This window comes from Trifolium pratense, linkage group LG5 (genome assembly GCF_020283565.1).
Source record: "Trifolium pratense cultivar HEN17-A07 linkage group LG5, ARS_RC_1.1, whole genome shotgun sequence".
Lineage (NCBI taxonomy): Eukaryota > Viridiplantae > Streptophyta > Magnoliopsida > Fabales > Fabaceae > Trifolium > Trifolium pratense.
Window position 1 is genome coordinate 3,541,882 of NC_060063.1, and position 15,237 is coordinate 3,557,118.

The 15,237-nt window shown below is 31.3% G+C and overlaps 1 protein-coding gene and 1 long non-coding RNA gene across 2 annotated transcripts; one reads left to right on the forward strand and one right to left on the reverse strand.

Moving 5' to 3' along the window:
* Window positions 1-4,813: 4,813 nt before the first annotated feature.
* LOC123885207 lies at window positions 4,814-6,109 on the reverse strand. Its single transcript, XR_006801102.1, has 3 exons — window positions 6,008-6,109; window positions 4,993-5,499; window positions 4,814-4,910 (listed from the first exon to the last, which is right to left on the reverse strand). It is a non-coding gene; the product is annotated as an uncharacterized LOC123885207 (long non-coding RNA).
* Window positions 6,110-10,801: 4,692 nt separating this feature from the next.
* LOC123884854 (caffeoylshikimate esterase-like) lies at window positions 10,802-15,237 on the forward strand. Its single transcript, XM_045934087.1, has 8 exons — window positions 10,802-11,190; window positions 11,911-11,940; window positions 12,051-12,177; window positions 12,460-12,606; window positions 13,150-13,280; window positions 14,040-14,180; window positions 14,275-14,373; window positions 14,845-15,237. Exons 1-8 carry the CDS (start codon window positions 11,056-11,058, stop codon window positions 15,070-15,072), a joined length of 1,038 nt encoding a protein of 345 aa, XP_045790043.1. The 5' UTR covers window positions 10,802-11,055; the 3' UTR covers window positions 15,073-15,237.

Genomic DNA, 15,237 nt, shown 5'->3' on the forward strand with positions numbered 1-15,237 from the left:
CGAGTAATACCAAGGCTTGAAGAACATGACACAAAATGGGTAAGTGAAGTGTAACATACTATGTTCAATGTTATTAAAATAAATCGAATGAAATCAGATTAAGTGAAAGTATGTAGTAATTTGTTATTGAAAAATGTGTTGTAGGAAATGTCTAAGAGATTTTTGGAGAGTATTAGAAAGTATGGTCATAAGATGCATTAGAGCAGTTGGTCGAACTGGTAAGATGATGCCATTGAATGTTTTTGAAGTTGGAGATTATTGCATACAATTAGATTATGGTTGGAAGGAATTTTTCATGGAAAATAATTTTAAGGCTGGAGATATATTAAGAATCATTCCTGAATGTTTTAGAATTTCAAATGTTGTGAAATTTGAAAAAACATTAAGGGAAGAATGTATGTTTGGTGATGAAAGCGACTTTGAGATTAATCCTACTTTACGTGATATGTATGAAAGTGATTAAGTAAGAATGTAATTGTAGATGGATGAAAAATAGTAAATGTATCGTAATGAATGTATGATGTTCCATGTATGGAATGATGTGTGAATGATATTAAAATTAGTAGGATTAATCACTTTCATACATATCACGAAATTGGTTTTGTAAAAATGTAACTAATAATTGTATATAAATATGATGTACTTTGCTATCATTTTTTATCAAGTTGAAGTATGACTATGTGAATTTGAGCTTGAGTAAAAGTGTTATTGAAGAACATGGGTGAAAATAGTGGCAATAGCTCTAAAAGATTGAAGGAGTGCTTTATTACAGTGATTTCAAAAAATCGTGTAACATTTATCAAGTTGAAGTATGGCTATGTGAATTTGAGCTTGAGTAAAAGTGTTATTGAAGAACATGGGTGAAAATAGTGGCAATACTTCTAAAAGATTGAAGGAGTGCTTTATTACGGTGATTTGAAAAGATCGTGTAACATTTATAATGAAAAAGTTAAATTTTCATATTTCCTTATTATAATTATAGTATTGTTGTTTGATATGTTGAATTGATTTTGTATAGGCAGAAGGAGAGCTGGAGGCTAGCTTTGCGAGAAAATATGCCAAAGAGTTAAAACCATGGTTGAAGATTGTTAATAACATTAATGAAGTGCAACACATAATATGTTATAATATGAACCCATATATGCCTAGACTAACAACAGGTTGGAGAGAATTGTGGGATTGTTACAAATTAAGTGAAGAACATCATCCGGTTATGTTAAGTTACTATGGTGGAAATGAATTTCACTTTTGTAAGATTTATTACCCAAAGCTATATATGTCTGAAATTCCGGATTGGCATACTTTATATGGAATTCATGATGATGCTATCCAATTTGATCGAGTAATACCAAGGCTTGAAGAACATGACACGACATGGGTAAGTGAAGTGTAACATACTATGTTCAATGTTTTAAAAATAAATCAAATGAAATCAGATTAAGTGAAAGTATGTAGTAATTTGTTATTGAAAAATGTGTTGCAGGAAATGTCTAAGAGATTTTTGGAGAGTATTAGAAAGTATGGTCATAGATGCATTAGAGCAATTGGTCGAACTGGTAAGATGATGCCATTGAATGTTTTTGAAGTTGGAGATTATTGCATACAATTAGATTATGGTTGGAAGGAATTTTTCATGGAAAATAATTTTAAGGCTGGAGATATATTAAGAATCATTCCTGAAGGTTTTAGAATTTCAAATATTGTGAAATTTGAAGAAAAAAAAAATAAGGGAAGAATGTATGTTTGGTGATGAAAGCGACTTTGAGATTAATCCTACTTTACGTGATATGTATGAAAGTGATTAAGTAAGAATGTAATTGTAGATGGATGAAAAATAGTAAATGTATCGTAATGAATGTACGATGTTCCATGTATGGAATGATGTATGAATGATATTAAAATTAGTATGATTAATACAAAATTAATAAACATGATCATAGTAAACAATGGGAAGATGTTGTTAAATATTTAAGCACTGCAAAGTTGTAACTTACAAAGACTTAAAGTTGGCAACATCTGGGTGGTTATGATTGATTAAAAGCCGTGATCCTGACCAATTGTTACAAAAGGTTGGCCTCCCATTATCTAAAATGAAGTTAAATTAATGGAAAAAACCGTAATTAGTAAGTATAGATGTATTAATGTTAAGTAGACAAATTGATTATGGAGATTGAGGAATATTATAGACCTCCTAGTTTACACTGAGCATGTGTTAGGATAATTTATTTCTTATGGCTCCCTTTTCCGTGGATGAGGTCCGTGATGTTGTGTGGAATAGTGATGGTAATAAATGTCCTGGCCCTGATGGTTTTAATTTCAATTTTTTGAAAGCTTGTTGGGATACTTTGAAAGGTGACATTATGGACTTCGTTCATGATTTTCATAGTAATGCTATTCTTCCAAAAGCAATAACAGCATCGTTCTTGGCTTTGATACCAAAGAAAGATAATCCTCAGACATTGTATGATTATAGGCCTATCTGTTTAGTAGGTAGTTTGTACAAAATCATTTCAAAAGTCTTAGCAACAAGATTAAAGAAAGTGTTAGGAAACTTGATATCTAAGTGTCAGTCGGCGTTCCTCCCAAACAGGCAAATTCTGGATGGGGTGTTGGTTGTGAATGAATTGATCGATTTGGCAAAGAGAAAGAAGGATAAATGTTTGTTACTGAAAGTGGATTTCGAAAGGGCTTATGATACGGTGAATTGGGATTATTTGGGCTATATGATGAAACGTATGGGTTTTTCGCAAGGATGGATGAAATGGATGAGAGCTTGTGTTTTTAATAGCTCGATGTCAGTTTTAGTTAACGGGAGTCCTACAGAAGATTTCTCGGTTGGCAAAGGATTGAGGCAAGGTGATCCGCTCTCCCCTTTCCTTTTCTTAATAGCAGCTGAAGGACTCACACGTTTGATGCAAAAAGCAGTGGATATCGGTAGTTTTCACAGTTACAAGGTAAGTGATGAACTTCAATTTCACACATTGCAATTTGCGGATGATACTATTATGATAGGAGAGGGTAATTGGGACAACCTATGGACTTTAAAAATTGTGTTGCGCAGCTTTGAGTTAGTGTCAGGTCTGAAAGTCAATTTTTTTAAAAGTAAATTGTACGGTATCAATCTTGAAGATTCTTTTTTAGAAGCTGCATCTTCTTTCCTTCTCTGTGAAGTGGATTCCATTCCATTCCGCTTTTTAGGAATTCCAGTTGGAGCCAACCCAAGGAGAAAGATAACTTGGAATCCTATTGTGGAATCTATGAGAAATCGTCTTAATAGTTGGAATAGTCGTAATCTATCAATTGGTGGTAGAGTTACTCTCATAAATTCGGTGTTATCGAGTTTACCACTTTATTTTTTCTCTTTTTTCAAAGCCCCGGTTTGTGTTTTAAAAGAATTGGTTAATATCCAAAGGAAATTTTTGTGGGGAGGGAGTTCGGAGAACAAGAAGATTTGTTGGGTGAGTTGGGATACTATATGTCTCCCTAAAGAAAAAGGAGGGTTGGGCATCAAGAATCTTAATTTATTTAATCAAGCCTTACTTAGCAAATGGAAATGGAGAGGGATTTGTGAACCAAATTCTAGTTGGTCCAAGTTGCTTGCTTATAGATATGGCTCTTTGTATTCAAATTTCTTGGATCAGGTGGTTAGCGAAGGTAGAGGACAATCGATTTGGTGGCGTGATTTATTGAAGATAGGCAGACAAGATAATGGCGAATGGTTCCGATCAAATATAAGTAACGTGCTGGGACAAGGGAATGCAATTCGATTTTGGAAAGACAAGTGGTATGGACCTGATTGTTTGAGGGATTTATATCCAGCTTTATATATTAAAACTTCTATGCCAAATTGTTTAGTAGCAGACACAGGTTTTGAACATAATGGAAAATGGTTTTGGAATATTTGTTGGGCTGAAACATTGTCTTCAACCGAGTCAGAAGAAGCAGAAGAGTTATTGTATTTGTTGGCCGATATTAGTCCTAAGCAGGACAAAATGGATAGCATGAGATGGATACCAGATCATAACGGTAATTTTTCTGTGAATTCGGCATATCAATTCCTTCTAAATAGTGTTGAATCAACTATAGTAGATGAGAATGTTGTGCATGCTTTGAATCAGTTATGGGTGAATGATGTTCCATCAAAAGTAAATGTTTTTGGATGGAAGTTATTATTAGAAAGATTACCGACCCGTATGGCTTTAGTGAGGAAAGGGATTATTGTTAATCATCGTGAATGGTGTTGCGCTTTTTGTTATAGAGAAGAGGAAGACATTAATCATTTGTTTTTTAATTGCTCTTTCTCACTACGTGTTTGGAAGAATATTTTTAAGTGGATGAAAGTGACTTATATAAATTTTGAGGAGGTTTGGAGCCACTTCAACAGTTTTGGGGCTTTGGTGAAGACTAATAAAAATGCTAAAGGCCGCCATCTAATTTGGTTAGCTACCACGTGGAGTTTATGGCGTGCTCGAAACAACACAATGTTTAGAGGAGTTGTTGCTAATGTGTCAGTCATAGTGGATCAGATTATTTTTATTACGTGGTTTTGGTTTATAGGTCGTATAGGGAACAATTCTTGTTATACGTTCTCTGATTGGTGTATTGATCCATTAGCCTGCCTCCATAGTATATAATGGAGGTTCTCCGAATTGTAAGGGTTGAGTACACCTTATACTCCTTATAATTCAATTATTTGCTTATCAAAAAAAAAAATGTCTCCACTAAAAAACATGATATTACCAATAAGATATGTTAGTTTCTCACCATACAATAACTAAAAACTAAGTTGTTATAATAAACAAACTTAATTTGCCTTTACCTTTCATTAGCCAAGATTAAATTTGTGCAAGGTTTTTTTCCAGAAGCTGCGGTCTGAGTTTTGACAACTTCATGAAGAACGCCAATGATCTCTGAAAACGACATGACAAAACATTACTTCAATACCTCAACAGTGCAATCATAAAAAATTATACTAAAGGTTGAAGAACCTACCATACAAAATATTGATTTTAAACTTTCCATCCTGAACTTCCTTAAAACTTTTGAAGCGAAAATGATGAGGAGGAATGTTAGTGATAGAGTCATCTTTCATGAACTTGGTACCGGAACCAAACACAACTTTGTATGGACTCTCACAGGTTTTAAAACCTGCATCATTATCATAAACATGACAGTTATGCAAAACATAGACATTATTGTAGACAACAAATTCCTTCCAATGTTCAAATTCCTTATGACAAGTTATAGCTTGAACACGATCACCCTAAAAACACATAAAATCAAAGGATAATATGTTAGTTTCTGTAACTGATAGATATGCAACTTAGACAAAAGTATAAGCAATGTTAACCTTTGAATCAACAATAACCATTTCAACATGTGGAAAACCATTGGTGCCTATCACAGTCCAAGTGTCAACCACTCTTACAGCTATTTTCCAAATCTCCCTATCTTTGGTCAGATCCTTGATGAAATCAAATTCTCTTGACATGATGTGACCTACAAAACGAAAAGTAACTCTTTTTAAGCTCAAGCATGTTAGATGCAGTTTTTAACAATGAATGAAAAAGAGATCTATGTTTAAGAGATATTTTAAAAGGTTAATGTACCAACAACAACAACATGAAAATCAAACATAGTTGACTATACAACTTATAAGAAAGACAACAACATGAAAAGCGAAATGAACACAAAGAGTTGTTGTTAACATAGAATGAACACATAGAACACGAAAATCTAAATCAAGTTGTTGTTCTAACGATTTTTTTGTTTGATAACATGCAAATCTAAATCGAAATAAACACTACACAGTTGTTGTGACCATAAAAAGGAAAATAAAGCACACATCGTTGGCAAAACAACTTCACACGGCGACATATAACAACAACAAAAACAACATGAAATCCGTACTAATACCTCACTCGCGACAACAAATGCAAATCGGAGTTGGAAATATGAAGATGAAAACTCAAAATGTAAAAAGAAGATATGCATTTGGTGAACTTACCTCTTCCAAGTTGCTAGCTTTTCTAATGTGATAAAGGTGATATGATTTGTTTGAAAGAAGTACAAATAGAAGAGGGAAGGAAGGTAGCATTTAATGCAAGTGCCACATGTATTTTTTTTTTAAATATGGAAGGTAAGGGGTATGTAAGTAATTTACATGGATATTTCTTTGTTGGATAGAAGTAGATGTCGTGGTATTTTATTTTTGTCTATTCAGCCAACACAAATATTGGAACAAAGTGAGGCATATTATTTATACCTTAAAGAAACAATAATATCATCCAATCCAATCATGTGATGATTTTAGCACTACATCAAGCAAGTTGAGAATGCATTTTTGTCGAGGTTTGTAATTCAACGCATACAAGAAATTTGTGGTTTTTATACCAAAGGATGGTTCCCGCAACAACTCAATATGAAGGTAACATCGAAAGCACCGCTAACTTGGAGAAGAGTATAATAAAGGAGATACAACAGATCTTTCTACAAAGTCAACTCAAGTAAAACTTTGGAGCAACTAGTACATAAAATTTAGTTTTTTTTAATGTCATATATAATTGTCTTTATGAGGGGGAGACATAAATATATATGTTATGCACTCTTTTTCCCTTCACCATGGTAGTTCACACATAAAAGATGTTGTACTCTTTTTTCTTCGCTATGATTTTTTCCACTGGGTTTTTTAATAGTAAGGTTTTAACGAGACATATCCTCAATAGACATCTAGGGGGGTTGTTATGAATAATATAGTGGATGTCCATTACTAGTCTTGGTCCATATTCATTGACCCATATATTGTCTTATAAATAGGACCCGTATGTTACAATGTAAAGCATACCATTAAAGGTGGGAATAGGCTAGGCCGAGCTAGGCTTTGCCAAGCTTGATCCCGACCTGTCAAAAAATCGAAGACCTGAGCCTGACCTGTGGCCTATCTTTTAGGCCTGAGTCTGACCTTTTGAAAGCCTAATGTGGTCTGTTAGCTTGTTTAAAAGCCTATTTTACATGAATATATTTAAATAAATAATTATATTTATTTTTCCTATAAAATCATAGAATCTCACAATGACACACCTCCAATTTCTCATTTCTACACTCTCTCAAGTCTCAACAGTTCTCTCTTTCAAGTCACCACAGTTCTCTCTCAACAGTAAGACTTTTCTATCACAAATAGAAACTCTTCCATTTATTTATCATTTCTTTGAATCGATTAACTATGTTTAGTGCATTGAGTCTACATTTAGTTATCATTTCATATAATCTTCAAATATCAAAACATTGTAGTGTAAAGGTTCATTTTTTATTTTTTTTATTATATATATTTTTATAGATTTCAATGAACAGTAATCATAAGGGTAGTGTTAATGGCAGTAGTAGTGAGGGCTATGGGTGTGTCATTCAATATAAATAAAATTCCGAAAAAACCACCAACAGTGGATTGGTTCAAGTGGTAAGGGATTTAAGACCTTAATCAAGTGGTCAGAGGTTCGACCTTACATATGGAGAAAATTAGTTTTTGTTGGTTTATGGCAGAATAATATTGAAAACTAAAGTAAAGTATGTTGAAGAGAATAATACTGAGATGAAATAGGGAAATTCAGTTTATTAATGACTGCAGCAATACACTAAATAGTAAGTTCAAAATATCAAAACAGAACACAACCACATCACCATAGACAGCCACGTAAGGTTGGCAATAAATACCTCTATCTTATGATTTTGTTGGAGCTAGTTAGTACCAGTATTCTTCGGAACCAACTTTAAACATGCAATGAGTTTGATACTTGCAAATTCCTCATTTTAAAGACTCTTACTCTTAGAAATGAGTATTGGGCCTAACTCAACCTTACAAAACCGGCTTGTAAGGTGAGGATTGCCTCTAGTATATAAACACTTAGTCAGGCAATCTCTCAACCGATGTGGGACTCTTAACACACCCCCTCACGCCCAGCACTATTGGGCTTGGTGCGTAGATATAAACGGTAGGTGGCCCGATAGCGGAAACCTGATAACAAGTGGTCCAATGGATCGTGGAGAGGCTATGATACCACCTTAGAAATGGGTATTGGGCCTAACTCATCCTTACAAAACCGGCTTGTAAGGTGAGGATTGCCTCTAGTATATAAACACTTAGTCAGGCCATCTCTCAACCGATGTGGGACTCTTAACACTTACTTTTAAAGTTGGTTTTGGTGATATGAAATTGGATGCAGCTGTGCTGTTAAGCATTTCACGAAACTTGTTACGTATGGAGCGATCATCACAAAGAGCATGCGTTGAATTCCTTCACCCATAGATGTCGTACTAGGTTCAAGTTGGGTACTCTATTAAGGTACATGATATTATGAAAGACACTTATTTGTATTTATTTTTGTTAAATATGCTATACTTATAGTAGATATTTTTAACCTTAATTTTTCTAAAAAAACTCGCACCGCATACTCAAGTGTGATATTTCATTATATATTTTTAGTTATGGTTGAGACTCTTAATAAATTCAAATCAGACATATTGTTAAATCAATGGTTCCTGGACTTTTGCATGAATAAGACGTATCGTGTTCAAGATGATTTGATTGACTAGGTTAGTCGTGAATCAACAAAGATATGTTTTTCGGTAGTGATAGTAAACCCTAATAATGGTTGTGATAGAAGACAATAATATTTTATTTTGGGGTGTGAAAGGGGTGGTGTCTACATAGGAACTCAAAAGAAGTTGAAACGAGAAAATACAAAATCCTGAAATTGTGAATGTTTATTTAGATTGCATGGTTATTTTTCGGTGAGTAAAGAATGAAAACTTATTGTTGTGTGTGGAAAACACAATCACCATCAGGATGAGAAGAATCTTGTAGCTGAGATGAGAATAAATTTAATATTTTAGCTTACTAAATTCTATCTCTTGGTAGATATAAAAATAATTAGAAATTGAGAAGAGAAGGGAGAGGTGCACTTTAGCCTAACGAATACCATCTCTCGGCAAAATGTCACCATTTTGTCTCACAATAAATATTTTAAGAAGTATTTTTGGAAAAATTTGAGAGACTTATGTGGATCAAAGTGGAAATTTAGAAGTAAATAGTTTTGATCAATATGGGTCAAAGTGGGAACACATGGGGGGTGGAGTTGGGTCCAAAAGAAAGCAGAAAAAGTGAACTAGTCCTTTTCTTTGCTATCTGTCAATGTCTACAACAAAGTCTGGTAAGATATTTGGTCAATATTGAAGCTAAGGTTTTTGAGCCTTTAAATGTTACTATAATAGCCTTTAAATGTTACTATAATATAAAGATCTATGACTATGACCTAGTCTACTTTAAGTTGGTAAAAAATTATTAATATTGCGGTTAAAATTTTTAAAAAAATGACAATAATAAATTGGTTCAAATGGTAAGTTAGTGGGTCGATTCATGACTTATACGTATGAAGAAAATTCGGTTGTGATCGGGGAGAATTCACCTTATATGTCCCATATGTTTCTCAACGGAGATTAATACTCGCTAACGTCGATGAAAAATTATAACTGATACCATGGTAACCCAAAAAAAAAAATTAAAAATGCTTATTGTAACGGACAAAAAAATTATCAAAAATTTTATATTTATGAACGGGAATAGTATCTTTTAAAACATGGCATAAATATAAGATAGACCTAAAGATTGCTTAAATAAATTATGAAAGAAGGATTTATATATGAGTAGGTATTCAAATGGAGGTGATTCCATGAAATTAATAAGAATATATCATGGAAGAAGAGTCATGTGTGCAATGTGCAATTTTTAGTAGGTATATATAAATGTGAGATTATAAATAGGGCTATAATTAGAGATGGGGGGATGAAGCTCCATTTCTCTTGACATATTTTAAGTTATCTACTTCTTAAAAATACATAGTTATAAATATATATACAAAAAAAAAGTGAAATAAGATTTTATTTAACATTTGCAAGTACTTAACATAGGAATTATTACATTTGTCAAAAAAAAAAACATAGGAATTATTACATGCTATGCTACTTTTTTTAAACTAAATGTACCATTCGCGCATAATTACGAAGACTAATTTCGTCAAAGTAACTGGGATCTATTTAAGATGTTGACATCTTCCAATAAATATTTTTTAATGAGGATTAAATTCAAGACCAAATAATTAAAAGACCCAAACAAGTGCCAGCGTGTGTTGGTTACATACTATACTATTTAATTAAACATGCATTTAGGAATTATTACATGTTATGCTACTTTTATTAAACTAAATGTATCATTCGCGCATAATTACGAAGACTAATTTCCTTAAAATAACTGAGATTTATTTAAGATGTCGACATCTTTCAACAAATATTTTTTCATATGTATATGATGAGGATTAAATTCAAGAGCAAATAATTGAAAAGACCCAAACAAGTGTCAGAGTGTGTTGATTACATACTATACTATTTAATTAGACATGCATTTATGTATACAAAAGTACAAAAAGTTGTCTTTTAAATATAAATTTTATTTTTTATTTTCTTTTTAGGTATACTTAATAAGTATCCTGGGGGAACTGTTTAGCATGACCCTTTAGAAAAATATTGATTGTTGGGAGATTCCATCTCTTTATAAGGAAAATATAGAGGGCACGGTAAAATTATAGTGTTTGTGTTAAAAAGGGTTAAAGTAGCTATCATAAATGTATATGGTGAGAAAACATTAATTACCATCCACTTGTAATTTAATTTTGAAACCAAACTCATCATGTGATATAATATATTAATTTGTTACTCTATCTACCCAATAGTACAATGACACTTCACTCTCTCAAACCCCTCCACTTTCCACTATACTATTGGTGTTTTGACACATCATTTTTCATTTTTTTCATTCATATATCAACTTGTTGCACATTGCTCAATATATATTCTTTATTTTTATTTTTATTTTTATTTTACACAATATTCTTTATTATTTTTAATACCTTATATATATGGACACATATATAATATGCTAGCATGTTGATTTTGTAGAGAGAAATTAGAAAGGAAGAAGATAGTGTAAGTGTTGAAAGGAGAAATATGGGAGAGATTGGAGAAATGAATGAAGAGTTGCAAAGCATTTATTTGTCCAATATGGATGAAGCACCTGCAAGAAGACTTGCTCGTGAGGTTTTCAAAGATATTCAGCTTAACATTGATCATTGCTTATTTAAGGTCATTTATCTTACTTCTCTATTCTTTTTTTAATGCATACATACTTCGAACATTCGGAATCCGTATTTGTTTTATGAGTGGTTTGTTAATATGATGGATTGTATACTTATCTTACTTATCTTACTTCTCTATTCTTTTCTTAATTAATGCATACATACTTCGAACATTCGGAATCCGTATTTATTTTATGAGTGGTTTGTTAATATGATGGATTGTATACTTATCTTACTTCTCTATTCTTTTCTTAATTAATGCATACATACTTCGAACATTCGGAATCCGTGTTTGTTTTATGAGTGGTTTGTTAATCCTATGGATTGTATACTTAGATAATTGTCGTTTCATGATTTAGTGCTTTTTGTTGGCGGGTTTAGAACCATTTGTATTGAATTCTGTTTTTAGGTCTAATACTTTTTGTACTTGTTTTCTGTATTTATAAAATTCTTATTTGCTGTTAAAAAAAAAACATAATATTTGAACATCAAGAAAATACTAATATTTTTTTTAAGCAAGAAAATACTAATATGTAATATATAGATTATTGAGAAAGTGTGACATTTAATATTTATGAAGTCACGTTTATGAAACATGTAAATATAGTTTAATTTATGAAGTTACGTTTAGCACATTTATCATTTTAACATGTGCCCTTAAAACATGTGTTAAATGTCGATACAACGAGATTAATTGCAGCTCATTTATATCTTTCTTGAAATGCAGTTACCAGCTGATGGAGTGAAGATGGAAGAGGTAAAAAAAAAAAACTCTTAAGACATGTTTCATTTAATCTCTTACTTATAGTATTACATGAGTACTAATAATCAATTAATTAGTAAATAATTTAAAATATTTGTGTACAGGTTTATGAAGTAAACTCAAGAGGATTAAAAGTATTCTCTAAAAGTTGGCTACCAGAAAAATCTCCTTTGAAAGCAATTGTTTGTTATTGTCCTGGTTATGCAGACACTTGCACATTTTACTTTGAAGGTATTAAAATATAATATATTATATAACAAATAAGATTTTTTATTTGCTACTGGAAAAATAAAATTTGAAATAGAGACGGAAATTTAAAGACAAAAAACGATAAAATTTAACATTTATGTCGTTGGTAAGTGTTAGAGACAAAAAAAATTGGCTCAACTTTATTTTTTCGTCTCTAATTTTCGTTGTTATTTTAACTTTTTTTTAGTAGTTATTTATTTATTTAAGGATAAAAGAGATAGATAATTTGAATTTTTTTCATTTTATTTTCTATTTTTTTATCAGGAGTTGCAAGGAAATTAGCATCATCTGGATTTGGAGTATTTGCAATGGATTACCCTGGATTTGGTCTTTCTGATGGTCTTCATGGTTATATTCCTAGCTTTGAAAATCTAGTCAATGATGTCATTGAGCATTTTTCAAAAATAAAAAGTAAGATATAATTTTCCTTTATCTCATTTTTTATGGTGTCATTTTATTTTGGTTTTTGTTAAATATGTTTTGGTTACATAGTCTTGAATAAATTTTGTGAAATTTTTATTGGAGTAAAAAAAATTATTTAACTCAATTGTTTTAATAATTGTACCGAACATCAAACCGGTAAGACATTGTTCAATTGATTCAACTGAAAGATAATAAATAACAGGTTTTTTTTTTAAAAAAAAAAAAGAAAATAATTTAAAAATATCAAAAGTATGAACTTGTTGAACCAACCGCAGTTCAACGAAATTCAACCTCAAACCAAGTTGGTTAAGTCAGAATAACGTATGATTGAAAATGAACCAACAAATGAACTAGTTGGTTCTCGATTCAACTGATTGAATCGGTCGGTTCAATCACATTTTTAAAAGATTAATTTGATCCTTTTCTTTATTCATATGTAGCATAAAAAATTTCTACTTGACCAAAGTCCTTATACAAGTTTTTCATTATTTTTCATTATTTGTGATTAATTCTATTGAGTTTGGATGACAGAACAATTGGAATATCATCATTTACCAAGCTTCTTATTAGGTGAGTCTATGGGAGGAGCAATTGCTTTGAAAATTCACTTCAAACAACCTACTGAATGGGATGGAGCTGCACTTATTGCACCTTTGTGCAAGGTATCTTCTTCAATTTATAATAATTCAACTAATAAGAGTACAATGTAAAGACACTTGACCTAAAAATCTCGTATCACTTTAAAATCGAGATTAAAGATAGTTTATATATAACATTCAACTTTAATCTACCGAAGCGCCTTTTACAAAGGACAAAATCGTGAGGGCTCATATGGATCCAAAATGGACAATACCTCAAAATGTGGTGTGACAAACTTGAAAGTGAAACAGAACAATCATATTTCTTATGAGTCACAATTTTAGTCCCTTTATTTTTTATTTAAAAGTATAGTCCAACTTTTAAAATTTCGTAAATTTTCTCCACCACGGAATTTTAGGTTTATTTTTGTTGATTTTTCATATTGAATAATCAGTTGACAAGTCATGGGATAATATGTCAATGCATATTTTACTTTTCTTAAAAATATGATTTTTTAGGATTTTTCATTTTAAGATATATTTTTTTTAAAACAACATCAATGATACAAAAATAAAATAATATATTTAATTCATGTATACATTTTCATAATTTTTCAGCTCAGTTTTCAACTTGACACATCAATGAAAACATGTCCCAAATCCATTTACAAGATTTTTTTTTAAAATTTTAAAAACAAATACTAAATTTTTGAATTTTGATATAGCGAGACTAAAATCATAAATCAACGAAATATGAACCAAAATTACATTTAATTTCAAAATTTATTAATTAATTGCTTGACCCTAAATATAAGTAAATTAAATAACCATTTTATTGAGCAGTTTGCAGAGGATATGATTCCACATTGGTTGGTGAAGCAAATACTAATTGGTGTAGCTAAGGTTCTTCCCAAAACTAAGTTAGTTCCACAAAAGGAAGAAGTGAAAGAGAATATATATAGAGATATGAGAAAGAGAAAATTGGTGAGTGTTTTTTTTTATCAAATATATTACCACATGATGGAAAAAAAAATATTGTGTTCTTAATTTTGATTTTTGAGTATTATTTTTTTTCTAGGCTCCCTATAATGTGTTATTCTACAAGGATAAACCAAGACTTGGAACTGCATTGGAGTGTCTTAAAGCCACACAAGAGATAGAACAACGATTGGAAGAAGTAATCCTTTCCATCTAAATTACTTTTTTTTAGTACAATTTAATCACTTTTCTACCTTAATATGAAGATCAACTTCACACACACACACATATATATATATATATATATATATATATATATATATATGATATTATGAATAAGAATTTGCGTTAAATAGTGTTTACCCTTTACAATGTTAGCGAATTTCGATTTACTCTCCTGTAATGTTTTTTTTTTCTTTCGATTATACCATGTATTGTCAAGATTCCGTCATTTTAGTCCTTCATTGAATATGTTGGCTTAAAATTTTGTTCCTTTGCTCTCTATAATGTTAGCGAATTTCGGTTTACCCCCTCACTGAGCATACCACGTCATCATTTATACGGAAACTTAAGTCAGCATATTCAATGAGGGGGCTAAAATGACGGAATCTTAAACCAAAACATTTGTTCTAATAAACAACTTTTGTTTTGCACATGTATCATGTGTTAGGTATCTCTACCATTATTGATCATGCATGGAGAAGCTGATATAATAACTGATCCATCAGCTAGCAAAGCATTGTTCCAAAAAGCTAAAGTCAAAGACAAGAAACTCTGTCTCTATAAAGATGCTTTCCATACTCTTCTAGAAGGTGAACCAGATGAAACTATATTTCATGTGCTTGATGATATTGTATCTTGGCTTGATGATCATAGCACCACAAAAAACAAAGTTTAAGCATCTTGTTAATTTGTAATGATAATTTGTTTGCTACAAAACAAGCTATTAACACAACTACTTTAGCTTATGTATGTATTCATGTTTTATCTCATGAGAACTAGTCAAATTTTCATTTAAATGTTTAATGCTTGAAAGCAATCTACATGTGCTTGGTTGCATGTA

Coding starts and splice junctions, on each gene's coding strand:
- LOC123884854 (XM_045934087.1), top strand. CDS start 11,056: ATGGGAGAGATTGGAGAAATGAATGAAGAGTTGCAAAGCATTTATTTG. Junction 11,941..12,050: donor ATGGAGTGAAGATGGAAGAG/GTAAAAAAAAAA, acceptor ATTTGTGTACAG/GTTTATGAAGTAAACTCAAG. Junction 14,374..14,844: donor TAGAACAACGATTGGAAGAA/GTAATCCTTTCC, acceptor ATCATGTGTTAG/GTATCTCTACCATTATTGAT.